General features: G+C 39.2%; 1 protein-coding gene across 1 annotated transcript; it reads right to left on the bottom strand.

The window, feature by feature from the left end:
- Positions 1-5718: 5718 nt before the first annotated feature.
- On the bottom strand, positions 5719-23488 carry Psc (Posterior sex combs). The gene is given in 6 exon segments (XM_020959701.2): positions 5719-7517; positions 7520-9929; positions 10064-10267; positions 16017-16107; positions 19293-20128; positions 22553-23488. Coding segments are annotated over 5 exon segments (4776 nt in total). The 5' UTR covers positions 20077-20128; positions 22553-23488; the 3' UTR covers positions 5719-6230.
- Positions 23489-26497: the final 3009 nt, after the last annotated feature.

Genomic DNA, 26497 nt, shown 5'->3' with positions numbered 1-26497 from the left:
AGATATGCTTATTGTTATAATGTTTATAGATATGGATTTGTATAAGAAATGTTTGACTTATATAAAATATGATAAAATTTGTCATATGGTTTAATATTTATTCCTTGGCTTATTATCAAAACGTTAACATCTTTTCTTAAATCTTCTTAAAAGAGACTTGAAATTATATTAAAATACGAACTACAAATACATAAAACAAATGTAAATAATACTATTGAAAACAAGAAAAAATATGAATCCAAGTCTGGATTTTAAAATGACCCACCTCCAAGATTGTATACCATTTATGTCCCTTATATTTTAATATTCTAAAGAAGACATTTTATTGTTATTCTTCCATGAAAATTATATTTCATAAATCGTGTTGTTAAACTATATCTTGTATGATCCAATAATTTAAGATATAGCTCATCATATGATATCTTATGCCAACCTTGAATATTTATCAAAACTCATCTAACTCTTGGATCATCTAAATAATATATATAATAAATTCTTAAGCTATTCAAAAATAAAAGAAATAATATTATTTCTCTTTTCGCATACAAATTAAATTCCATTAAACAATACTGAGATAAAATAAAAAAAGATCTATTTATATTATCTTATGTAAGAAAAAATATCTGTTTTGAATCTCCGCAACAAATACTTGGGAATTATAGACTGCAATTGCAAGGAACCTTATAAATACGGCAACTATTATAAAAATACAAGAATTTATGCTATGCATCTACAAATAATAATAAGAATAATTATTATAATAATGAGATTTCCCTTCCCTGATCTCTCAATAGAACCCCTTTTTCCCACAGTGCATTTATTATTCCTGTTTCCGGTTCAGGATTCTCGTTGATTTCGCCTTGTCTTTGAGTCCGGCAAAGAACGGCGGCGTCTCCATGACGCAACGTGCCTTCTGCCCTCCACCGCTGGTAAATTGATACTTTCTTTTTTCGTATTTGGGATTCGCATTTTTTGTCAGCGCTAAAGTAAGCGCAAAAAATGCGAAAAATATGGACTAAGAGAGGGGAGCGGGGACGACTTGAGATGCGAACGTAGAGACCCATCCATATTCATAATGGCGCACTAATTGGATCTTAATTCTGGCATTTTATTTGATTACAACGGACCGAATTAAGTCTGATGAATTGAATTATGGAGTGACGTCTAACACGGATCGCGGAAAGTGTTGCCGACATTGACACTTGCTAAATAAATTTGCGAAATTATGGAATTAAAAGAGGGAAAACAGAAAAAACACGCAGAACCCTTCAACTTGTAAGCAATAAATTTTCACTTCCAGGAAATAAATTAATATCAATCTAGGCCATAAATTGTCTCATTTTTCTAATTTTCTCGTTTCCGATATTCATTCGGCGGACTTGGCTTTGATCAGATGCACATTACCCGCCGCCAGACCGCTGGCCAACTGTTTCTGATTAATGAATTCAGATTGAATTACACCGAGAGCAACCTGTATTGGAATAGTTTATATTTTTTCTCCCCCTTCCAATTCAGCACACATGGTAACGAACGCAAAGAGAGAGGGGGAAAAGTTACCAAGTCCTACGGCTTTAATTGATTTGGAAACAAAAGTTTTGGCCTGGAAAAAGTTGCTCCTTTGATACAACTCCCATTTAAACAGCAATTTATGTGCTTAGCATTCGTTACATTATGCCAACAAATTAGCCAAGGTTGTAAGGGACAAGTTCAAGTGCTTGACAGATGAAATTTAATTAGCAATCACACGGCTGTCCAACGATTGAGCGGCCTGAAAGCAACTGATGGATGGATGATCGATGGACGCCACTTAACCAGATGATTGAATATGTAACACTAGAGCTTGTTAGTGAACCAATAACGATATCTTTTGCACTATTTGCAAGTGTAACCGTAAAAAGAATGAAGTTTCTCAGACAAGTGAACCGTCTAACGAGGTAAGATAAAGGTGACGAATTTGAGACTATTATTTTTGTTTTAAGTTACATTGTAACATTAGCTTTAAGAAGATGGTCCAAGATATACAAATACAACACAAAAAATGTCTGATATAGAATTTTTGATGAATAATATTAACCAAAAATTAATTATCAATAATTTACCAATTGAACTAATGGACCGTGAACTTGGACCGTTTTTCACAATGATTACATCAGAGATCCAGTAAAGATTTTATATTGTAAATACCATTATTGGGCAACGAGTTTAGGAATCGAAACACCTTTATAACAAGAAAGCATGATAAAAAACGCAGATGTTTGAATACCCTTGCAATTAAACTATTAAGAACCGATCCACTTTGTCCAAATGAATAATACAACTAAAAGGAGATACTATATACTACATTTATTCAAATCATATTACTTCGATTTTGATCCAATTTCGGTTTGATGGCTGATGCTGATTAAGAACATATGTATTTAAATATACTTTATAGGGTAAGAAATAACTTCGTAACTGCTGTCAAACTTGTGACTAAAATTATAATACCCTGCATAGGTATAACAATTAGTAACCAGACACAATAATATGCGAAAAATATAAATAACCCATATACACTTTTATAGATATAGATATAGATATAGATTTGTTTTTATATCCCTCAACAAGCAATATGTATTCACCAAGATTTTGAACAAAGCTATACACATCATGACAATAAATTTTAAAGTAAACTTTAAAAATTTAAAAAAATTTCTTCAAAATGATTTAATAATTTAGGTAAAAATTCAATATCTGTCTATTTTAAGACCAAATATTCAAAAAACTATAATAGGTTAGAAGTCACTTCACTCATAAACTCTTAATAAATTTTAGAAACCGTTATTAAAATTACAAAATACTTATGTGACACAATAGCATATAAAATAATTACAATATAGTAAATCAATTGAGTGTTAAAAAATAACTCCTCCTAGATCCTTTAATTCTATTCAAAATAACAAAGAAAATTACATACCTATGCAACATTTAACAAATTAATCTGCTTAGTTTGTCCTAGAAAAATCTGTGATCCCAAGTTCAATAATTCCATTAAGCGCATAATCAATATTCTGCCACCACTTATATTATCACCCCTTGTGCCATTCATCTAGCCAAGTGTGAATTTAATTATGCCCTTGGGCCCAGGACGAACACACATACAGGAACCACAAAACTGTGTACGGCGTAAGGTTGTCGCAATGAATTGCGTAAAATATCCTAAAACTCATTGGCAAATTGCCAATGAGACACTTTAGATGAAGCAGAGCCCACAGAACTGGATTAATTCATTGAGATACAGTCGTAAAAGATTTCAGTTAACTTGCAAGTTGAAGGGAATACAATTCTTTGGGGTGAGAGCCACAGAATGTGTCTGAAAGATTTATGGGCAACGGCTTTAATTGATCGTCAAGTGATCGGATTTATTGGATTTTTTTCCCAGTAAACTCAGTAATTGATTGAAGAGATTGTGAGCAGAAATCTGTACAAATATTCAATTTAAAGCAATTTATTGGAAAGGTTACAAATTTTAAGCCTTTTCGGTTTTATGCCTTTTTGCCGTTTTTCTGTGTTTTAATAGAATCTTGGGACCCTTAACATGGTACGTTAACTCTAAGAAAATAATTTGAAAACTTTTAACCAATTAATTAACTCTTGAAATTCCACAACCTCTACCTCTTTTAAATTAACATAATATATCCACAATCTCTGTCAGAAAACTTTTAAAACAATTTTTGCAACGAAGTATGTATCGTAGAGCTCTCCTTCCCTTTTTAGTTACCGGTTTCCCATTGGATCAGTTTTAAAAGGAATTCAAAAGAACCTTTCAGTTTTGATTCATAAATCTAATTTACTTCTCTTAATGCTTCTTGATTTTAGGAAAGATCTTTCGCAAATTTACTTCGATGTGTGCCCTATTTCACTCGCCCTATCTCTTTCATGCTGTAATGCGCCTGCAATGCACAAGCAAATCAGCAAGCACAGCTTTCAAGTTCCTTTCCAGTTTCTTCTCTCCAATTAAAACTCAGAGGAATCACAAGACAAATAGTTTAGCTGATAATTATAATACCTCCGTATATATAATTCATATAATTACCAGATTAAAATATCTCAGTATTAATTGCGCCCTTAAGACCTCATGATTTTATGAAAGATATATATGTCAGTAAGGGCCTTATCTCACTCTCGCTGTCTTTGTCTTCTAAGCGTTGTCTGCAATGTACAAGAAAAACAGAAAGAACATATGTATAAGTTCCACCTAGTGTCAAACAACCTCCCAATATTCTTTCTCCAGGCACTAGAGAAAGAGAGGTTCTGTTAAACTTAACATTGAAAAATGTTTTTAAACTCTTTAATATCAAATCAAAATAAACTCAACATGTTGTTAAATCAAGAATAACCGAAGCAGACATAAAATAAATACTAATATATTTCAGAAACTGAATAATAAATGAGAAAATTATGTGCTAAACCAGTTGTTGTCCTACGGAAAAACATTGAGTAATGTCCATGCTGTATGTTACTTCCAATCCCAGTCCTGTATTATGCATTTCCAACCACTTTGGGATGATGTTATAACTTGCGAACCATTTGAAATGAAATATTCATTATTATTGTTATGCCGTGAAACAGCAGCAGCATATGGGAAGGATCCCATGTGAGAAGAGGATGAGGAGAAGGACTACACCTCTCTACCTGAGGCACAGGCGAGTACTTACCCAAATGATTTATAAATATGCTCATTTAATGCGCTAAAAGCCGGGGCAACTTGACTGGTTTTCATATGGCAAAGTAATCAAGGTACTAACGCCCCTGTGTGTGTGGTTTTCACTTCCTCTTTTTCCCCAAACCGAAAGAGCAGCTTGTACTAAACTTGTGCGCCAAGGGGCTCTAATTATTGTAATTGGAGTTTTCGGCTTAAACCGCACAATCACATAAATTATGGGGGACGACGATGATAGCCCCAAAAGATAACTTTCAGGTGGGAATCATATGTTAATTGTTTTTTGAGCAAAGTCTCCATTTCGGTGGTTAGCTCACCTCTATAAATCTCCTTGAGTGGGTTTTCCCAAAAGATATTCTCAACCAATCTCAACCCTCTCCGGAAGCATGTCCTTTCTTGCTTTCCTGTTTTCCTGCTTTCATCCCTAGACTTGCTTTCTGCTTCGTCTGCTTATCTTATCACCCATTCATTATGGGAATTACACAGACGAGGATTCTTTTGGGAGACATTCGTGAAAATTGGCAGTTTTTTGTATTTTCTTTTTCGCTGGAAATCGGAAACTTTTTCAAGCGGGAAAAAAGCAGATGAAAGGTAAGAGGCAGTAGCTATAACAAAGGCCACAAGATTTGCCAATCGGTTTTTATTGAATTCTTCAAAAAAGGCGGCAAGGAAAATGCAAGCAATCCCGACGAGAAACCCAATATATAATCTCGTATTTTTTCCATTGTCTCTTCAGGTCCGAAAAATGTCCAAAAGGTTCGAAGTTCGAACTCCACCCGGTCGCTCCTTCACGGGCATTTTTCATTTTAAAGACACTTTGACATTTTATTTTTCGGAAGGGAATTGGCAGATTAGAAACGCTTCAAACGCAGCGGTCGGTCTGTTGTCCCCGGGGAAAGAAGGTCGACCTTTGACCTTGGCCAGTTGATTAGCATTGGGATTAGGCCAAACCAGGCCATTCCCTGCCCAGCTAAAACTTATTTGGGGATTATAGAAAGTAAAAACGACACGAACGATTTGTTTTGCATAAATTAGATTTCTATTTCTTTGCTTGATTCGTTTTTAAAGTACAAAAGAGATTATACAAAATATTTACACTTAGCTTAACTATATTTAATTCGTATATCTCGCATATATATATGTATATATCGATTCTGAATCGCTGTCTTATATCCTCCTATTGTTCTTTAATACATTTCAACATCACTTGATAAACCTATAATCATTTATGTTTATATTCCCATTTTATAAGGTGTATATATATATTTACAGAGCGTCGATAACACGCGGATGGATGTATAACACTTGCCGGGACGAAGGGGGAAGCCACCACCAACCAACCTGGAATTTCAGGGGTGGATTCTCCCCTGGACACCGTAATTAGGGCGAGGAATTGGTTCTGGTCGCGAGCTCTCTGGCCAAACGACGAACAAAAAAAGGGGTAACGTTAATGAATAACTAAAACAAGGTCTTTAAAAATTAATTAGAGCTACGTGGGGTTGTCTGTCCAGCATCTCCTCCTGCTCCCTCACTTGCTCTTGAGGGAAGCTGGGGCAGCTCCGTTGCTGGTGGCCGCCGTTTGATGTCGTCCAGCTCCACTGTTGCCACCGCTGTTGCCTCCCTTGGTCTGCGGTGCCGTGGCACCCGCCGTTAGCTTTCCAGCGGCCACGGGCGATGTCTTTGGACTGGCTGCTTGTGGTGCGATTCCTCCCGGACTGGGCAGAGTCACTGAGGGCAGCATAGGCATCACTGACTTGGGCTCTCCCTCTGCCGGACCACTAGCGTTAGCCGCAGTCTTCAGCTTCTGAAGGTAATCGTTGAACACATCGTTGCCGACCCGCTGCATCCGGGAGAGCTGCTCCATCAGATACGCCTGGTGGTAGTTGTACATGGCCGGCGACATGTGACCCATCTGGGCAAAGTTGTACAACATATTCGTCTGGTTGGCGGCGGACGCCGCCTGGGCGGCCTGTGCTGCCTGCGCCACCTGAGCCCGCATCAGGTTCTCCTTCAGGAAGTTGCTCAGATCCAGTTGACCGGAGGCAGCAGCCGCGGCAGCGGCACTGGCGCTGGAGGCAATGCCCAGCGGTGTATTCAAACGGGGCAAACCGCCCAGGCTGGGATGTCCCAGCATTTTGGTCACAGATGGCAGCGAAGGTGTCAGCGGTGGTGGCGTGGGAGCCTTCGATGCCTTCTTTCCCTGCTGCTGATGCTGCTGCTGTTGGTTCTTCTGCGGCGGACTGTGCTTCTGCTGCTGCTTCTGTTGTCCCGGCTGCGAGGCAGTGGCTCCCGCATTGGGTGACTTCTTGCTGGGCGCCACCTTCTTGCCAGGAGCAGCGGGAGTTTGGGCGGGATTGAAGGGAGCCAGGGCGGGTAACTTGGGCCCCAGATCGGGCATGGCATTCTGACGCGGCAGGATGGGCCGGAATTTCTTGGCCGCCGACGGATCTCCATTCTGGCTGGCAGCCCCAGAGTTGGCTCCGCCTGCAGCTCCCCCCTTGGGCGACTTGTTCTCACTGGCCGTGGGCGAGTGGCTGCCCATTTGGGCGGCATTGCGCTTCTCCGGACTCGGTGTCTTCTTGTCCGCCTGCGTGGGCGTCAGCACAGGCTTCAGGGGAGTGGCCTTGGTCGAAGGCGGTGGAGGAGGCGGTGATGTCTTGGGTGGCGTGATCACACGTGGAGCACTGGGCGGTGGTGGCGTTGTTGTGGCCACTTGTGGCACCTGTGGTGGCGTCATGCGCGACATGAGATGCTGGGGCGAGGGAATTGCCTTGGAGGGCGGCGGGGGTGGCAGCTTCATGGGCAGAGGTGCTGGTGCACCACTGGCCCTGGCGACTGACGCTTCTGCTGCGCCTCCTTGGCGGCAGTCTCTGCAGCTGGCACCTGATCGGGCAGCTTGACGATCTCTATGTAGTTATTAACCGGACTCTTGTGCTTGGGATGCTGGCCACTGTTTGGCGACGATGGATTGCCATTATCCCGCGAAATGGTGATGGACAGCGATGAGGGAATGTTGATGTTGCACGAGGTAAGCAGCGACTTGACCTTCACCTGCTGCTGCTTCTCTGGAGCATCTTCGATGGGACTGGCACTGCGGGGAAACAGATTCCCATTGACATTGCCATTGCCAGAAGCTGCTGCTGCTGCTGCTGGTGGTACTGCCTGCTGTGAGGATGCACCGCCTCCTTTCGCCGGATTGGTGTTCTGATCCGATTTCGTGGGCGGTGAGGGAAACAGGCCTGAGAGGGAACCAGCACCACTGCCACCGCCCAGCATATTCTGCAGGTAGCCAGCGGCCGAAGCTCCTCCATTGCCAGCTCCCGAATTGGCCACCGACGTTGGCTTCGGGGTGTACTTGTAGGTGGGCATCGTGGGTATATTGTAGCTGGGCACGTACTGCGGCGAACTGGGTGAGTAGATGGGCGAATTGGGGGTGTACATGGGTGTGCGGCAGCCGGGTGGCGCCTCCTTGCCCTTGGACTTGCTGGCATTGAACAGAGCCAAGTTAAGATAGTTGTTGGAAGTGTTGTTGCTGCCTCCCTTGTTGTTGTTCGTGGCCGGCATCTGCTTGCCAAGGTTTCGCGAGGCTGCGGGGGATGCTCCTCCTGCTCCCGCTCCTGCGCCATTTACGGGCGCTGGCGGTGGTCCCATTTTCGTTATCTCCCCGGGTCCATAGACATGCGGATTAGCTCCACTTGCTCCGCCGCAAATCGATTTGATTTCAGTGCCCGCGTCCTTGAGCAACTTATTCACATCGCTTGGAATATTGGCAAAGGGATTCGGACGCGATGCCTTGGGCAGAATGGGTTGATAGCGCTTGGCAATGGGTGTCCTGTTGCCAGGAGCGGACATCTGCATGCCGGCATGGTGGGACATGAACAAGGGCGGTGGTGTTGCAAACTGCGCTGCCGGTTGGAGCTTGCGGGGGGCCAGCATTGGTGGCTTTGCGGGTGGCGGCATCAGCGGCTTCTCCACCTTGGGCGTGGCTGCTGTTGGGGAATTACCATTGGTGGCTGGCAGGCGTATCTTGAAGTCCTCCCGTGGCAGTGGCGGCGATAGCTTGGGCTTCTTGGACACTGCCTTCACTGGCTCCTTGCTCTTGCGCTTCGAGGAGGCTATGGACTTGGGCGGCATGCAGCTGGGCGGCTTCATTAGCATGCTGTCCTCCAAGTTGGCCTTGGATTTCGGCGAGGATTGCTGCTGCTGGACTGCAGATGAAGGCGGGGTTATGGCTCGGCTGTTGGTCATCCTGTCTGGCGACTCCACCTTCACCTTGATGGGCGTCAAGGCAAAGGACTTGAGGAACTCCGACTTGGGATCCTCCAAGAAGGCCCCGCTAGTGACACGCGGACTCAGCGTGCTCACTCCACTAGGACTGAGGATGCGTTCCGTGCGTATGGTCAGAGGTGGCACTGTCAGTGGACTGGGACTCTTGCGCTTGCGCTCGCCACTGGAAGAAGACGAGGAACTGGATGAGGAGGAGGAGGAGGAGGAAGAGCTGGGCGAGGACTTGGGACTGCTGCTGTCCTTGTCCTTCTTCTTGGAACGCGACTCCTTCTCGGTCTTCAGCGGCTTGACAATCTCCCGACGCTCGGGATCAGACATATTGATAATGGTCACACTGTTCTGCTTGGACAGGTCAATCTTCAGCTTGATGTTGGGCTCCGAAGGTGACGAGGGAACGGGAATGGGTGGCGAGTTCTTGGCCGAGTGCTTGGAGCTGGCCTGAGGCGAGTGACTCTTCTCCCGCTTCTCCAGCATACTCCGGTTGAGAACGAGCTTGAGGGGTTCCGTTTTGGGCGTCACCACCACTTCTTTGATCTCTTCCAGCTTAATGGGAGCTGCCTCAGCAGGCGTTGCCTCCACCTGCACAGGCATTGGCTCTTCTACTTTCTCCACCAGCTTCTCCAGTGTGAAGGGCACAACCCGACGAGCAGAAGCTGGTTTCACCAAAGGCTGCGGCGACTCATAAACACGATAGTAGAATCTCATGGGCGCATCTCGCTTCCAGGTGTAAATGTAAGCAATGTCCATCAGGGTGTAGTAATCCAGCAGGACAATTGTCTTGACCTTGTACATAATATCAATGCTAAAACGCTGGGCATCGATCTCGAACTTGTCGTAGACAAACTTCTTTAAGTGGCTCACCCGGCACATGGCCGGACATTGAAGGTAACGGGGACGCAGCGTATCCATCACTTCCGATTCCGAGTCGACTTTGAGTTCACTATGGACAGAGAGAAAGTAAGCGCAAATTAAGGATTAGTTGGGGAAAGTAAATAGATTTCTATAAAAGAGTTTTAAATCCAATTTTATATTCTTTTAGAGATTTATCTTTAAGAGTTAGTTGCTAATACATACCCCAATTCCGCATATTCCAACGACAGCGACATATCATCTGATGGACTAAATATTAGATGCTCGGTATCATCTCCCCGCTGCTCTGGCGTGGCCAAGGCGGCGTCCTCGGGCCGATCCTTGTAAAAGGCCCTTTTGCGCATCAGCTCCCGCTCATACAAGCCCGGCACGAGCATATAGACAATCGCCTGGAGCGTGGTGTCCGATCTGCAAGAGAAAAAATGTAAAAGATGGATTAGGAAAAGACCATTTTTAGGGGTTGGGTTTTTAGATTCGAACTGGAAGTCTGCTCAGCGAAATGGAAAAGAGACAAAGTGGGAACAAACAAAGAGAAGGAAAAAAGTCACCGGTAGCGGATGACGGCACACACACAGAAGCCAGAGTAGTCGTCGTCGTCGTCGTCGTCGTCGGGACAGGACTTCGACTTCCTTGGCGCGGAAATGAAGGACACAACGGGGCGAAAGGCGCCCTTACAAATTAGGCGGCAGATGCAATTTTCTATTGCTTCAATGGCACGCAACAAATACTATATATATGTATATATATAAAGGAAAAAACTCTAGGGGAGGAGAGGGCAACAACTGCTCCTTGGCATGCGCTGGTGACGATGATAGTGGTGGATGTGGATAGTAGTGCCTGCTGCCTTGACAGTGGTACTGGTCCTGGTAGTGGTGGTGATGGTGATGGTAATGGTGATGGCTATGGTGGTGGTTTCCCCCCAGACACTCACACGGAGAGCAACAGACCAAACTCTGCGCCTTAAGACCTCTTTAAGAACATCTTCGCAGGGCCGCAGGCAGAAGCCAGGCGCTCACTTCAATCATTTTCAACCAAAATAACTAAACGAAACGGAACGCGAAGCCCGACAACCCAACAAAAAAAGAAGGTATTTCTTGAATAGAGGAACCCAGAGATGATGCAGAGATGAAAAAAAGAGTCAGGGAGGTAAATATACTTGTATATAAGACTCAAGAAAAGGGCAAAGCATCCGGGAGAATAGGGATCTGGGAACAACGGCGGCGGCGGCTCTCATTTACATAGAGAGTGGGTCTGCCTGGGGCTATAAATTTATCGATCATTTGCCTCGAGCGAGCGGAAAAATGTGCTATCTCTAATAGATCTTTATAACAGAGATCGATATTAATTAAACCAGGAAGGGTGAGCGATATATTGGAAGGGTTAAACGATATTAACGATAAAATAACATAGCCAGATGTTTAATTACGTAAACTAGATAAGATTTATAACTCCTATGTTTTAGGAAACGTGTGTTTCTGTGCAATTTATAGTTATATATTTCAGTTTAAACTATTTTAAAACATATATATATTTTTAGGAGTATCTTTGATATTTTTGATTTTAAAAAAGGATAACAAATGTTAATTAATGTAAACTTTATAAGTTTTGGAACTAATTTTTTACAAAAGTCGTAATTAAGAAAGTTTGAACTATTTAAAACAAATTTAGCATACATTTTGTATCATTTTACAAGTTTTAATATTATTTTTGAGTTTAAAACCGGATAAATAATGTAAAAAATGTAGACCAGATAAGTTTTAGAATAAAAGAGTACCTTTCTATCGACTATTTAATAGAAATTTCTACGGAAACTATTTTAAAACTAATTTAACCTTGATTTTGTATAATTTTACATAATTTTTGACATTTTTTCAAGCTTAAAACAAAATAATAAATATTAAAAAAGTGAAAAGATAATAAATCGAAGTATTTTATTATTAATAAAGAATATATTGCTTGCATTGTATATTATATAATTCAATAACAACTTTTAAAAAAAAAAACTTTAATAATAATTTTCCACAATTTAACAACTTCCTATGATTTTATAGAGTTTATAATTATGCAAATTAATCAAAAAACATTCAAAACTTTAATCAAGACATTATTTGTAATCCCTCTTTTGAGTATCCCCCAACTTATCTCTGTAACTTAATTTAGAGCTACAACTTTTCAGCTCATCTTATCCGCCAATCAATGACAAAAACCCGTTTTCTTCTTGCTTAACTGAACTTAATTTATAACTTTTAGTCAACCTAACTTTTTATTCGCTGTCCGCTGACTGGTTTTCTGCATCCCTCTACTTTTTCACAAAAGGATTCAAGTAAAGGAGTCTTCAAAAAAATAAAGGAAAAAGGGAAATAATCCCAACAGGAGCTGTCACTGCTTTCTCGCTTGCTCCCTTTGCAGCTCCTTCAAGTCAAACGTTGTTTTTATTGTATTTATTGCAGTTGCTTCTCTTCTTGTTCATTATTATTAAGGTTGTTGGTGAAGTTGTTGGTGTTCTTTGTGTTGTTATTGTTGCTGCTGTTGTTGTTGTCAGCTGCTTCCCATTCAAGACATCGTTTTAGCCGTCGGCAAATTCGAGGCATCGGGCGAACGAGCAGAAGGACCCGCCCGTTAATTATCCCAGACGCATTTGGATTTGCTTTCAGCTTTTCTTGGAAATGCGTGTGCCAGCCTGCTGCAGTTCCTTCTTTTATTTTTAGTTAATTTCTTTATTCTTTATTCGTCTTTTTTTTTGCATTTTTATATCAGTTGTTTTTCTTTTTTTGGGACTGTTGAACAACATGGCCGGCCTCTGACACACATAAACAAAGGAGAGTGCCAGCCGAGTCAAGTAAAAACTTTTAGCTTTAGTTTATTTTACTTTGTTCTATTTATTTATCTTATTTTGTTTTTGTGTGTTTACCTTTGTAAAGACCAAGCTTAAAAGAGCCGAGTTTTCTTTTGTGTTCTTTCCCTCCCATCCCCACCTCCTCCTTCTTTTCCTGTTCTCCTTTGCTTCGTTTTGTGGGTTAAACAATAAACTTTTGCAATAAATTTAATTGGAGACTCGAGACTACTGCTACTACTACTAACAACAACAACAACAACTAATACTACTAAAAATTCATGGAAAACATGGCCAGCGGCACACAAAAGGCACTTGTTTGTAACCCCTGGAAATCCCCCGCTATATCAGCAGATCTTCAATTTTACACAAAAAATAAAATATAGAGGTTCTAAAGATTAGATATTAATCTTTAAGGTACGAAAATATATATTAATATAATATAATTAATGTGTAGTCATCTGAAAACTGTGAATTTCTAGAGGAACTTGGCCAACATTTACATTGCTTTGGTATTTAATTAATACTCTTAATACGGTATTTTTTATGGAGCGATTTAGTATCGTTAATAACCCCGAAAAATGTCTAAAAACATCCATGACGCCAGTATTCTTGTTTAAAGGTCTATTGAAAATGTGATATAGATAAATTTATCTTCTACTTTTAGGTATTAACGAAATAATTATTTGTATTAAACAAACTATAAAAGTTAAAAATTTTCAACAATATTTATTGTATTTTATATAACTTTGTCTGTACAATCTTTTACTGGGAAAATTATATATCATAATAAAAATCAATATATTTGCTTTTCTTTACTTAAACAAATACTTTGTTCATAACATTTAAAACTAACAGAATGTTTACAATTCTTAGAAGAACACAAAGAATACTTATGAAAAAAGTTCATGTAAAATAACAGAGTATTTACCATTCTTAAAAGAAAATGTATATATTTGAACCTGTAAATTATTAATTTGCACTCATTTAAATAATATATTATTAACCTTTCTAAATTGTAATATTGATTTAAATGTGTTAATTTTTCTCTGTGTAATCCCCAACCCCGTCGAATCATGAGCCAAGCCACTACCACTTCACACCATTTGGCCAGCTAGCGAGCAGACCGAACCGAACCGAACCTAACCAAAGCCGAAAAGGTTCATTCATTCACATTCACCTGCTCTTCATTTGCTCAGCCCACGATGATATTGCCGCTCTTTGAATTTGTATTCATTATCTCTTTCTGTGTGTGTGTGTGTGTGCCAGAGATTACAACGTGCGCCACGTGATGGAGATGCAGATAGTTAAAGGGAGATGGTTGGTAATGGTGGATCAGGGGCAGGGGCAGAGGCAGAGGAGCAAACGGGTGCCCGGCGGGTGGCTCTTTTTCTATGCGGATGCCAGCCATGTACCCCCCATTAAAGTTGTGTGCGCGATGGCCCTAAGGCTTAAATAGATATATACAATATATATATATATATTCGCTGGTTCAGCTCTTGGAAGAGGAGACGTGTTTTTCATTACGCCCAGCGAAATGGAATGGAATGAAACGAATTGAGACGTGCCACAGCGAGTGGCAGTTAGATATACGAGTAATCGTATTCCCCAAAAGAAAATGCTCCTGCCCCGTCAAATAAAGTTAACCACTGGCAAAACTTTTACTCCACAGCCCCAAGAAGGGGGCTGTCTTTCTCATCTCTCTGCCACTTTGCTCTCGGTTCAAAGGTTTTTTGATCAACTTTTCCTACTCCTCCTCCCTCCCCCTCGAAGAACTCAAACCACAATTACCCAGAACCACCATCGTTGCCGCCGCCACAAACCACCAAAAAATGCCCAAAAGTTGTGTGTGGTCCTCACCTCCAAAGAGTAAAAGAAACATTTAAGAACAAAACTACTTGGGTTCAGGTTCACCAGGAGTATACAGAAGGTAGAGAAGCTTCCTTTCCTTGATTTTCCTTTCCTTCCCCCCTGGGGAAAATCAATCTCGCAGCGAAAACTAAAACAAAATTGCTGCTGTAAGAATGAGTCTCCAAATTTCCGTGACGTTCTTGTGGGCGGGAAAATTGACTTTGAGAGGGAGGTGGAAAATAAATTGCAGAAGAAGCTAATCTTGTACTGATTTTCTCATTATGTTACCCATGTCCAGAGACAACATCTAATAAAAAGCTTAAAAAATATAAATTTCAATTGAGAAATTCGTGGGATTCATTTTTAAAGTAAGCGGATTTATGCGACTTTAAATAGAAGAACCAATTAACATTAATTTGGATCTTAAATTTGAGTCAAAATATATACAAATTGTAGCTATATTATGCCTAGATTTGCAAATTTAACTTCTATGTTTACTGCATAAACATATTTGTTGTTTATTGATAGAACAATTTATGAAAATTCTTGTAATTGGAATGAAAAGTCTAATTAAAATCAACTCGTTTTCTAAAATTAAGTCACAAAATATATAAAATATAACTATAGCATACTTATATTTGCAATTATGTCTTATATTTCCATTTGATTTATGTTTTGTTTTTTTTTTTTGTGACTGGTATAAAGGAACCAATTAAAATGAACTTGGTCCTTAAATTTTAGACTGATTGTTAAGAACGAAATAAATAAAATGAAATTGGTCTTAATTAGATGCCAAGATATATGAAAAGTAGCCATAGTTTAGCGTGATTTACAATTACTTCTTGAATTTTTAACTAACTAAACCTCTTTTTTGTTGATTAATGGAAAGATTTATGCAAAGTTTTTGTGACTTGAATTGACGAACAAATTAAAATCTTTAATTTAAGGGACAAGAAAACCAAATGTGTTTGAAATTTAGTAAAGTTCCTGAATTATTGCCCATATTTCTTATATTTCCCCACAAATAAAACCTATTTATTGAGGATTAAGCCGCAATCTCTGATACAACAAAATCTCATTTGCTTATTATAAAGCTTTTTAGTAAATAAAATATTCAATAGGCACACATTTTGGGAAAAGCTTAAATATCTTTCACTGAATCCCCATTAAAGATCCCGAGATACATCTCTGCCTTTTGAGATACATCTCTGGCTTGTTGTTTCCCATTGAGAGCCACTAACCATTTACTTTTTCGAGACAGACAAACGACGAATCACAGTCTGAAGCACCTTCAGTAACTCAAACTCGCATTATATATCTATCATCTAATCGCTTCTTGTCAAAGACAGACGATGAGGATGAGGATGAGGATGAGGATGAGGATGACGATGAAGATGACGCTGATGGGAGTGACGACTCCGTTTGGGTTACTTGGTACTATTACGTATCTGTAAAGGGCTCTTGCGTACTCACTTGATGTTCGGCTTGGCGTTGTTGATGACCATCTCGCACCGCGGGCAGAATCGCTCCTTTCTCAGGTGATTAATGAGGCAACTGTGGCAGACTGGAAAAAAGAGAAGAAAAAAATAAGTAGATATATAAATTAGAGGGCTTTGCGAGCTGAGCATTCCAAATGTATGTGCAGGCAAATTACGATGTACTTTCCACATAAATAAATTCAACAGCTTTCAATGATTCGAATATTTATGCAAAGCCACCGAACCACCCCACTCGCAAAAGCCGAAAGAGGAAACGCAATCAAACCACCCACGTACCCAACACAAGAGAGAGAGATAGAGAGAGAGAGACAGAGAGGGGAAGGAGCCCAGGAAAAGGCATTAAACCCAAACAGAATTCAGGGGAAAAACGAGTGAAATAAAAGTACTGCAAAAAAGTTGTTTTGACTTTAATGTCAATGCCAGTGTCTGTCTGCCTGTCTCCTCCACTTCACCCCCCGTCAAAGTCCTGCCACGCTACAACTGTCACCCAGAGTGGGGGGAGGGAGACTCCTGGGGGGAGGCACAGAAGAGGAGTACTGGAGCACAGGATAGCACAGGACAAACTGCTGCTGGGGGTCGCACAGCCAGTCAGTCCAAGCTGGCCCTCAATGCCGCCTGTTACGCTTGTCCGTCAGTCTTGCTCCAATGCCGAAAAAAATAATAATAAAAAAATAAGGAGGAAGGAGGGACAGGGGAGAAACAAAAACAAGAAAAATAAAAGGAAAAAATTCGCACAGAGCAATTTCTGGGGGTTTGGTCAGGCGCCTTTTGTGGGGTGGCAAAGCAAAAAAAAAAAATTAAAGAAAATTCTTGTACTGCCCGCCAAATGGCCTCGAATGGTAGTGTGTGCCCAGTGTGTTCAGCATTATGCAGGAGATGTGCAGTAGCATCAGGACACTGAGAGAAATAAATATTTATATACCTACAGTTTAACGAAAGTTAACAACTAATTAATTTAAGAAGTTTTATAATAGAGCATTGAACTTTACTCTTAATATACAGGTTTTTATTTCAAATTTTATGCTTACTATTCTATTTGTGATTTAATTAAAGGCTTTCATTGAAAGTCTGTCTCCTTTTAAGTACTTGTTTAGATTTCAAGTTATAATTGTTATGCGAGAAATATATTTAAGTTTTATAAAGCATTTTAGGGTCCTCTTTTTCTTGTATTTTATATTATATTATTTTTTGTATTATTTTCTATTATGTTAGAATATTTTAATATGCAGTAAGCCAGGTCCATTGGTTGTTAATGGAGTCTATTTAAAAAAAAATTCGTTTATATAATTTTAAAGACTACAGAAACTTTGTTATATTTTTGTAGGATTTATGAATATCTTTGATTTATAAAATCCAATAACAATATTAGTTTATTCAGATTCAGTGCAATATTCATAATATTTAAATTTAAATTTCAGATTAATATCATTAATAACGGTGTTTTATAAAACTTATCCTGTATTCCAAATCTGTTTCATAAAAATATCTTTGAGATGTTGAACTTAATTGAATCTTGTGTTTTTTAGTAGTCTATTTTCTGTCTAAAACAGCTGTTTATTCCAGCTACAAAATTATTATTCATTTCAACTAATAGCGTTTCTAAAACAAGTTTAAAATGTAACGCTTTCTTAATCAATAAATGAATCCCTTATCGATTCCAATTATCCATTTAATTATTATTTCTTCCTTCGTTCCATCAACCCCTCAACAAACAATTACTTGATGAATATACCCTCATTTCACATTTAATTTTCTCACAGTGATTGCAAGCACACGTTGCTGGCAGGCAGCTGTTGCTGCCACACAGTCCGGTTTCGCTTTGGTTTGCTTTTGCTTTTTGCTGTTGCTGTTGCCATTTGGTGTTGGTATTGGCTTTGGCCTGGGTCCCAGTGGCAGCAGCAGTGCCAGGTCCGGTCGGTCACCGGTCCAGTCCAGTCCCCTTGCCCCTGCTGGCCGCCAGTCCGGTTCGTTTGACAGTTAGATGGGACTCCCGGGTGCTCTACATACTCTACACGCTGGCAATGTATCTGTATCTGTGCCTGGGGTTTCTGTCCCTGGGCCGCCAACAGATTTAAATGAGCCTGACCAAATGTATCTTACTGTCCATTATCAACACATTGGTTTCCTAGATTTACAAGCAACCACACAAAACAGGAACAAGGTAAGGAAAAAAAGGAGCAAATGGGGGAGCTGAATGGAAATTAACCTTACTTTGCAGAAACAGGGGGAAACTTGTAATGTCCAACTGTTGATGTATGATTGCATTTGCTATTTTTATGGCCCTAATTCTTTTTTTTCTGCACACTGAAATGCTAATGTCGTGTTAATATCTATGTCGTTGATAGCAAATCTAGGGATCATCTCTCCCCTGCCAACACACAAAGTTCTCAACAGTTTCTCAATCAATCGGGCTAAGTACTTCGTGGCCGGGGCCATTAATGTGCCCACAAACTTATCGCACCCGGCAACATCTGCGTGTCGTCTGGTGGCCCTCTTCCTGCTCCCGGGGATAAGCCAACTCCGCATCCACCTCCTCCTCCTCCTCCTCCTTCCCATCCCTGAAGCGCACATAACTCATCGCGTCTAGGCAATTTTGCGGAACTGCTAGACAGCAGGAGGTTGGGTTGGTTTGGTTTCGGAGGGATGAGGGTTGAGGGAGAGTACTATGATGCCCTAGTCGGCACTTGGCATTCTAATTAAGGCAAAGCGATTAGATGTTGCAACTAAGCCCAGTCTATGAACAGTGAATGAAGTTTACAGGATAAAGTTGAAAACTACATAAAATTTAATGTGAAGCCAGAAGGGCAACGAGGAATATTAAGTAAGGAGTCTGACCACAAAGAAATCAACACACTTTTGAGTTGAATTTTTACTTCATTTTTCACCACAAGGAAGTAATCCTTTTAAAGAAGTAAGAAAAGTTGTTTATATAGAAAGATAACCCTATAAAACTGTCATTAAATGGGTAAATACGTCCTTATATTATTTGTTCAAAGCTTTAAAAATGTAACTATATTTGTACTTTGCTATGTTTCGTCTTCAAATTGAACTTGACCATAAAGATAGCTATTTCATTTACATCATGTTTCAAGTCAAGCATTTAACATTACAATTTCGTTGAATAGGGGGCAAAAGTTTCCAAAACTAAATGTTCAACTTGGCAGCTAGTTTAAAGGCTATTGACTTTTCAAATTTCCCCAATAGATACTAGATACATTTTTGTGGAAGTTAGATATACGTATATACTTACAGGAATGCAGGCACTCGACTATGGTGGTGGCATTGATCAGATAACCCTGGCACAGGTGACAGATGATGTGCGGATTAACTGCCGTCAGCAGTACGGGGCGTGGCCTTGAAGTTGTGGCCAAATCGGAAGTCGTTGCCGCCGTTGCCGCCTGCTGCTGCTGCTGCTCCTCCTCCAACTTCTCCTCATCGGCGGAGGCGCCACCATTACTGCTGGCCTCCTCAGACGCCGCTCTGGTCATAGACCAAGATGAAGACGATGATGAGGTGGAGGAAGAGGATGAAAAGGTGGCCTCAACGGATTCTACAGCAATGGCAGTGGCACTCGTGCCCGGTGGCGTTGATTCCTTCTTCATGTTTCTTTTTTCTAATATGGCTTTTGCCGCCTTGCCGCTGGTGGCAAGTGTTGCTGTTGCTGTTGCTGTTGCCGTTGTTGCTAATGTGTTTTCACTTTTTAGTTTAATGCTGCTGGCGGCAAAAAGCTGCTGTTGCTGTTGCTGTTGCTGTTGCTTGTGCATTTTATCAACATTAGTTGGTGTTGCTGTTTTCTGAGACAAAGCCAGCTTTTTGCCATTGCTATTTGCATTGCTGGCAGTGCTTTTGGCCGCTTTTGTAGCTGTCGTTGTTGATGACGTTGTTGTTGTTGTCTTGGCCAACGTTGACAACTGCGACTTTTGTGTGTGAGCCATTGCTGCTGTTGCTCCTGTTGCTGATGCTGATGCTGCTGCTGCTGCTGCTGATGTTGTTGCTGCTGCTGGCAATATTGCTTTCGACTCTGGCGTCATCATAGTAATAATACTACTCTCGCTTTTGTTTTTCGCACAAGCGTCAGTCGTCAATCTGCGAAATAGATAAAAAGAAGTTGAAATTAAATGCGAATAAAGCCGAGCATCGTGGAAAGTAGAAAATAGAAAATGGAAATGAGTTCAGCTCCAGTCAAGAGAGTGTTGTGTTGAAGATTATAAATAAATCAGTGGCTGAGCGCTGAAAAGCAATAAGCTGTAAAGGGGGAAAAGCTTAAAGCTTTATTCGCTCGCCTGCAGCTCACAAAAGAATGGAGAGCGGAGCGGAGGAGCGACCGGCAAAGGGAAACCCATTTTCTGGGAAAACTTTAAGTGTTAATGAACTCGGTGGGATCGTGTTTTTTGTCTGTGTTTCTTTAGTGCAATCTTTTCTTTGGCTCGATTCTTTGTGCTGTGTGTAGAGGTGTGTATATATTTTGCAAAATGAAAATAAAAATATCAAAGTATTGCTGTTCCAGGTGGTGTAAATAAAGAGATATTTCCTCTAATAGTTATTTGGAATATAATTCATGTGAATATATAAGGTAATTGAATTTCAAAGATATTTTATAATAAAAACTTATTGAATGAAAATTAAACTCTTATATAATCCTTTATATGTTCCTTTTAACATAGGAATTGTTCTAAATGATAAAACAATGCTTCTACATTGCCCTCAATTTAAATTTCCGCACAATAAAAGAATTAAAATCTTAAATAAACACAAAATCAAGTATTAATATTTAAAGACACCAGACAAATCCCAGACTGTCATAACCAGAGTTCAAATCTGCATTTAAAGCTTCTGGGACTTGAAGACAATACAAAAAAAAAACAGAAAGGAACATAAAACAATCTGCCAGCTATTATATGCAATCAGTCGATGGATGTGCGGGGCCTGCGATAATGGATGTTGTAGTTGCCATGGGAATGCCTACGTCGAATATATATTGAAATCCACAGCACTCGGGGGAGCAGAAAAGCCAGGAAGAGTTGAGAATGGGTTCGGGTTTTGAGATTGGGGGTGGTGTTTTGCTTTGTTTTGTTTTGTTTCGGGGGAGCGGAGTTAACCAGAGATGCCAAGGCAAGAGGGCGGGAAAAATGTGTATTTCAAACAATTTCAAGTTGTTTTTGCATCAACGCGCCAGTTTAAAAAGTCAAGGTACAAACAGAAAACTTTTCCGAAAAAACTTTTTCCAACTCCATGCAGGGAAATATGATGGCATTATGGAAAATGAATGAATGGATATGCGAGAGGGCAGAATAAGAGATCACTGAGAGAAAATTGAAGGGCTCTAGTGCTTAATTTAGATATTTTAGTCAGTATAAAATGTTTTTTTTTTTTCTTAAAATTCACTTTGAAAAACATCAAAACCTTTTTAATTTTCAAATAAATAACATTGTTGGTATAAAATAATAAAGTGTCTACTTAATAAATTTAAAAGTTGATCATTTAAATTTAGTTCAACAAACCTTTAGTTTTTAAAAAGTACAAAACATAATTTTCTGTCAATTTATTCTTTTATAACTTAAATTGTCCGAGGAATATATTTTCTATATTATTTATTTAATTATATAAAATAAATTATGTATTTTTTGTTAAGATTAAGTGTTAACATATTAATTCAAATTTTCCACATAATTGTTTTATGCTTTTGCATTTGTAAATTTGAAATTTCAACTGAAACGAGCAAAAAACAAATGATTTATTATTTAAAAAAAAAATACGCTGTTAAACCTTAACTTTTTGTAAATTTCCTAATTAAACATTACAATTTTTCTCTGTGTGCAGTCGAAAAAAGTGCGCGGCAGAAGGCTCTTTAAATCCTTTTTACATCACATTTAAGTGTTGTTCTCCCTGTCTCCTTCCAACACACCTTCTGCTTCTGCCACTCCATCACTCCACATCTCCATCCACCTCTCTTCTTCACCCCTTTCCTTGTGATCCCATTCCCATGGTCGCAGGAATTCTCGCGCGCAAAAAAAAAATGCGAGAAGTACCAACATGAAAAGGATAATAAAAAAAACCAGCGGAATTTCTGATTTAAATTTGTGTGTGTAAGTGCGTGTGTGTGTGTGTGTGTGTGTGACGACATGCAAGGGGAAGTTAAACGAAGGGACAAGGAAGACGAAACATAACGCGACTGTGACAAGCCAGCGAAAATTCGTAGAATGTCGGGGAGAATGCTTTATCTCCTCTTTCACACACAGACACACACACACACCAGCGCACTCACTTTCATTCAAGAAAAGAAGTACATAATAAACATAAAAAGAAAACAAAGCAAGCAGCAAAACAAAGTCGAATCATACACGCACACTCGCTCCCCTTTCAATTGTCGTGTGTCCAATCGAAATTCTCACTTGTTGGGGAATGGGGCAATCAAGGAGGAGAGAGAGATTTGGGAGAAAGGCGTGAGCGGGGAATGGGGAGAGAGCGCAACAGCTGCCGGTGGCAACAGTGTTGGATAACGTCTATTACCTGTCTTCTTTCAGATTTTAATCCGTTAATAATCCAGCCAATTAATTGGCATCGTGGGTGTTTTTTTTTTTTATTTATCCAATGGCAGGAACAATCCGAAAGAGGGTATGTTGATAATCCACAGAGTATAGAGTTGAGTTTTATTTTATTTTTACTTAACTCAGCGTTTCATTTGCCTTGTGCTTCTTGCTTCTTCCTCACTTCACTTCACAAACACACACACACACACTATCATGCGCTCTGCTGGCACTTTCGGCTGCTCTGCTTTCGTGGCCACCTTTATTGTGTATTATGCTTTGCTCTATGTTTTCTGCGCACACACACACTCGCGCGCGTCGTACATAAGCCAACCGACTGCTGCTAGTGGCATTTGGTTTTGCTGCCGCTGCTGCTGCTGCTGCGGCATTTGTCACACGAGCAACGAGACACAAAGGAAGTAGCTGCTGGCCCCCTTTGTTTTCATATTCTCACTATTACTTTGCTATTATTTATTTATTTGTAAAACCTTAGCCAGCAGTTTTAGTTTTAATGTAAACACGCTTCGCCTTCGGTTCAGTTCACTTTTGTTTATTTAGCGATAAAGTAAGGCCTCGATGTCGACCGACCGCGCACACGTCCGCTCGCTTCAAGATTTTTTTTCGATCTGACGAACGACGACCACGCTGCCGTTATGTATTCGCCCGCCCGCTATTTACTCTCTCTCGCAGCCAACTACTCTTGCTGGCTGTCTTCGTTTTCTTTTTTCGTTGCTCGCACACACGTAGGCCGTCTCGCTCGCTCGGGCTTGTTACTGGACGGCTAGACTGCTATCTCGCTCGCGCTCGTGGTCAGGTATTTTGTTGCTCTCGTTGCGGGGCGTCACACTCTCAATCGTTTGCTCGCTCTCTTGTCGCACAGCGTCGCCGAACCGCTCTCGTCAACCGTTAGTTTGAATCTGAAACACACGCTCTTTTGTGGGCTCTGCTTTTTCGGTCGCGGCTACGGGCAGCGCAGTTGACGTCGGCGTTGCCGTTGCCTTCTGGCTCTCTGTTTCTTTGTTCGTGTCCGTATGTATTAGCAAGAAGAAGAAGGGGAGGAAGCAAGAGGCAAGAGGGCTGCACATAAATGGCAGAGGTTTTATGACTCTTTTCGGGTCTTATCCCTATATATACAAACACTTGGTATATAAGCAAGAGTTGTAAACTGCTTACCTAGCTGTATATGGATGTACATATGTATGTATATAAGTAGCTACATATGTACATATGTATGTGGAAAATGTTATCACAAGTTGCAATTTCCGTTAGCAGAAATCGCATATTTGCACGTAGGCGTATGTAAAAGCTGTACCCATAACCCTTCTCGCTCGCACGCTATCGCTGTCTGTGATGTTGTTGTTCTCGTTGTTTATTTATTTTCCCTTTTCTCCAATCAGTGGCAACCAACAACAACAATGAGAAAGGCAAACTCCGTTTCCGTCTTGGCGAATTTACAGTTAACGGACGCCTCCGCACACATTGCAGATCCAGATCTAACGGTAATGCGTGGAAGGGAAATGAGAAGGAATAACTGTTACTTCTAAGGGGAATTTGTTTTTAATTTTAATAATAATATTCATAAGCTTTTAAGCTAGACTTTGTCGTTATATCCTTACAGCGTATTATAATTTCAGTCAGTAGCTTGCAGCGCCGTGAAGGAGTCATTTACTATAAATCATTTATATTCTTGATCAGCGTCTTTTAGTTTAAAGACCAGGGATTATTTTTAAAATGAATTGTTCTTTCTAAAAATTTTGGCTTTTTAATCTTTTATCAAGTTAGATAAAGCAACTCATCGATAGTTGAGGAATGGATTATTGGTGAAGGATTTTAACTTATTTCCAAATACGTTTGTTTTAAAATCGTATTTTGGAGAACGATATATTTTGATATTATATGATATACAAAAAATTCATTAAAGCAATTAGATTAGATTATTTAAAAGAACGTATTATATTAGGGCTTATACATATAGAACAATTTTATTTTTAAATAATATTAAACATATATTTGCCCTCTGAATTGTATATTGATTTCTTTGGGATCCGTTCCTTTTATAATTTTTTTCAAAAAGGAATCAAATTATGCCACAAATGTATAAGTTAATTTTTACATCTTCGCTTTTAGTCTTTAGTGTTATGTTAACTACTGTATAATAAAAACTTCCGCAAATATAGTTTTTCAAACAATAAAGAGCTAAAATAGGTACGATTTAAGTTGTTTTCTCAATATTTGATAGAATTATAGTTGATAGAATTACTTTATAAAGGGAAAAGAAAGTACATAGATTGAGTTGCAGATATATATATTTTATATTATCAACCCATTAAGAAATAGAGTATTATTCAGGATCTTTTCAATATACAATAATATATTTTATACTTTTTTTCTTAGTATAAAATATGAAAAATTAGATCTTTTTCTATAAACAATATACCAGTAGAAAATAAATACGATATCCTCACAATCTTGAGATCTTAACATATATATTTAAATGGAATGCAAATCATATCAGTAGAAAAGCTTCTAGAAAAAACAGTATACATAATTACCTCAATATGGTAGCTAATCAACGTGATAAGAATACATTTTGCAGGAGGTTTTCGCTTTAGTTTTATGACTCATTCAAGGCGCGCAGCTTTGAAGTATATAAATCAAAGTACAATTCTTATCAGGAACTGCGATGAGTAATGCTTTCAAGGGGATTTAATGTTATTAGATTCTAAGAAATCAATTGAAATATCCAAAATTATTGCAAATTCTACATACCTTAACATTGTTCTATAAAAATAAAAACATTGATTGATATGAAAACATAATAATATTTTTAAGGTTTTAGTAAAACCGTATTTAACACACAATAAATAAGATTAAGCAAGAAAGGAAACTAATTTCCATAAAATTAATTTAACATTTTGGAAACCTGATTGTTCTTTAATGCAGCTACAAACATACATATATGAAATAACCGTCCGATGGCCCTTTTCGACTTATTTACTATTAAGTCTATTAGCAGATATTTCTTTAAGATAAATCAAATATTGAGTGACTAGTTTGCAATGAAACTGGCAGATAGAAACACATACTAGATCGACTCTGCTGTTGACTCTGACAAAGCCTTTGTGTCCAATTTAACTTCAAATTAAAAATGACCAAAAAGAGTTTAAAAAATAAAACACGTACAACTGACTTGACATTTGTTTTGTTTCCTAGAACTTCTTCTCATATATAAATAAAAATAAGAAAGGGTCTAAGTTTTTATATAACCTTGCAGTTTGCAATTGAATTATTAGATCGAATCGAAAATTGATAATAGCTATGCTTAAAATACTCGGAATCTTTGAATCGATATTTATCAATATTTGTATTTGACAATTTTTTCGACTTATCAAATTTAAAAGAACTCATAACTAAGCCAAAAGCATTCATTTTAATTTAAAAGTTTCTTATGTTGGTTTTGGTTAGGTTAATAGATCTTCATACTTCATTTAGAAGTAAAATGTAGTAAATGTATCTTATTTGTTGTCAATTTTAATGATGTAATCCCTCATACAATTTGTTTTAAATTTTGTTTCTGCCAGAGATGGCTAGATCGACTCCGCTGTTGATGAGGATAAAGATTATATTGGGTTTATAGGTCGAAAATGAATTCTCAAAAGATATGCGAGCTCCTCTATATAATTCGAGTGCCCTAAAAGGGTATAACATATTATTTGTTTACTCAATAATTGCCGAGAGGCCTTAAATTCCAAGAAATATCGAAGAGGCTTATCGATTTTCTATAGAAACTATAACTAAGAGAAGCTTTTTCTCAATCGTTCTTCAATCGGATCCTATATCTAAGAACGTACAATATTTTTTGAAAAAAGGTCATTAAATCCAATTAGGCGATCCTTCCAATTTTCTCTTCCCGAGAGTAACTTTTGTA

Source organism: Drosophila serrata, unplaced genomic scaffold (assembly GCF_035046125.1).
Source record: "Drosophila serrata isolate PLE 108 unplaced genomic scaffold, ASM3504612v1 contig_347, whole genome shotgun sequence".
In the NCBI taxonomy this organism is placed as follows: Eukaryota; Metazoa; Arthropoda; class Insecta; order Diptera; family Drosophilidae; genus Drosophila; species Drosophila serrata.
The sequence above is the reverse complement of the archived record's forward strand: the minus strand, read 5'-3'. Positions and strand labels throughout refer to the sequence as shown.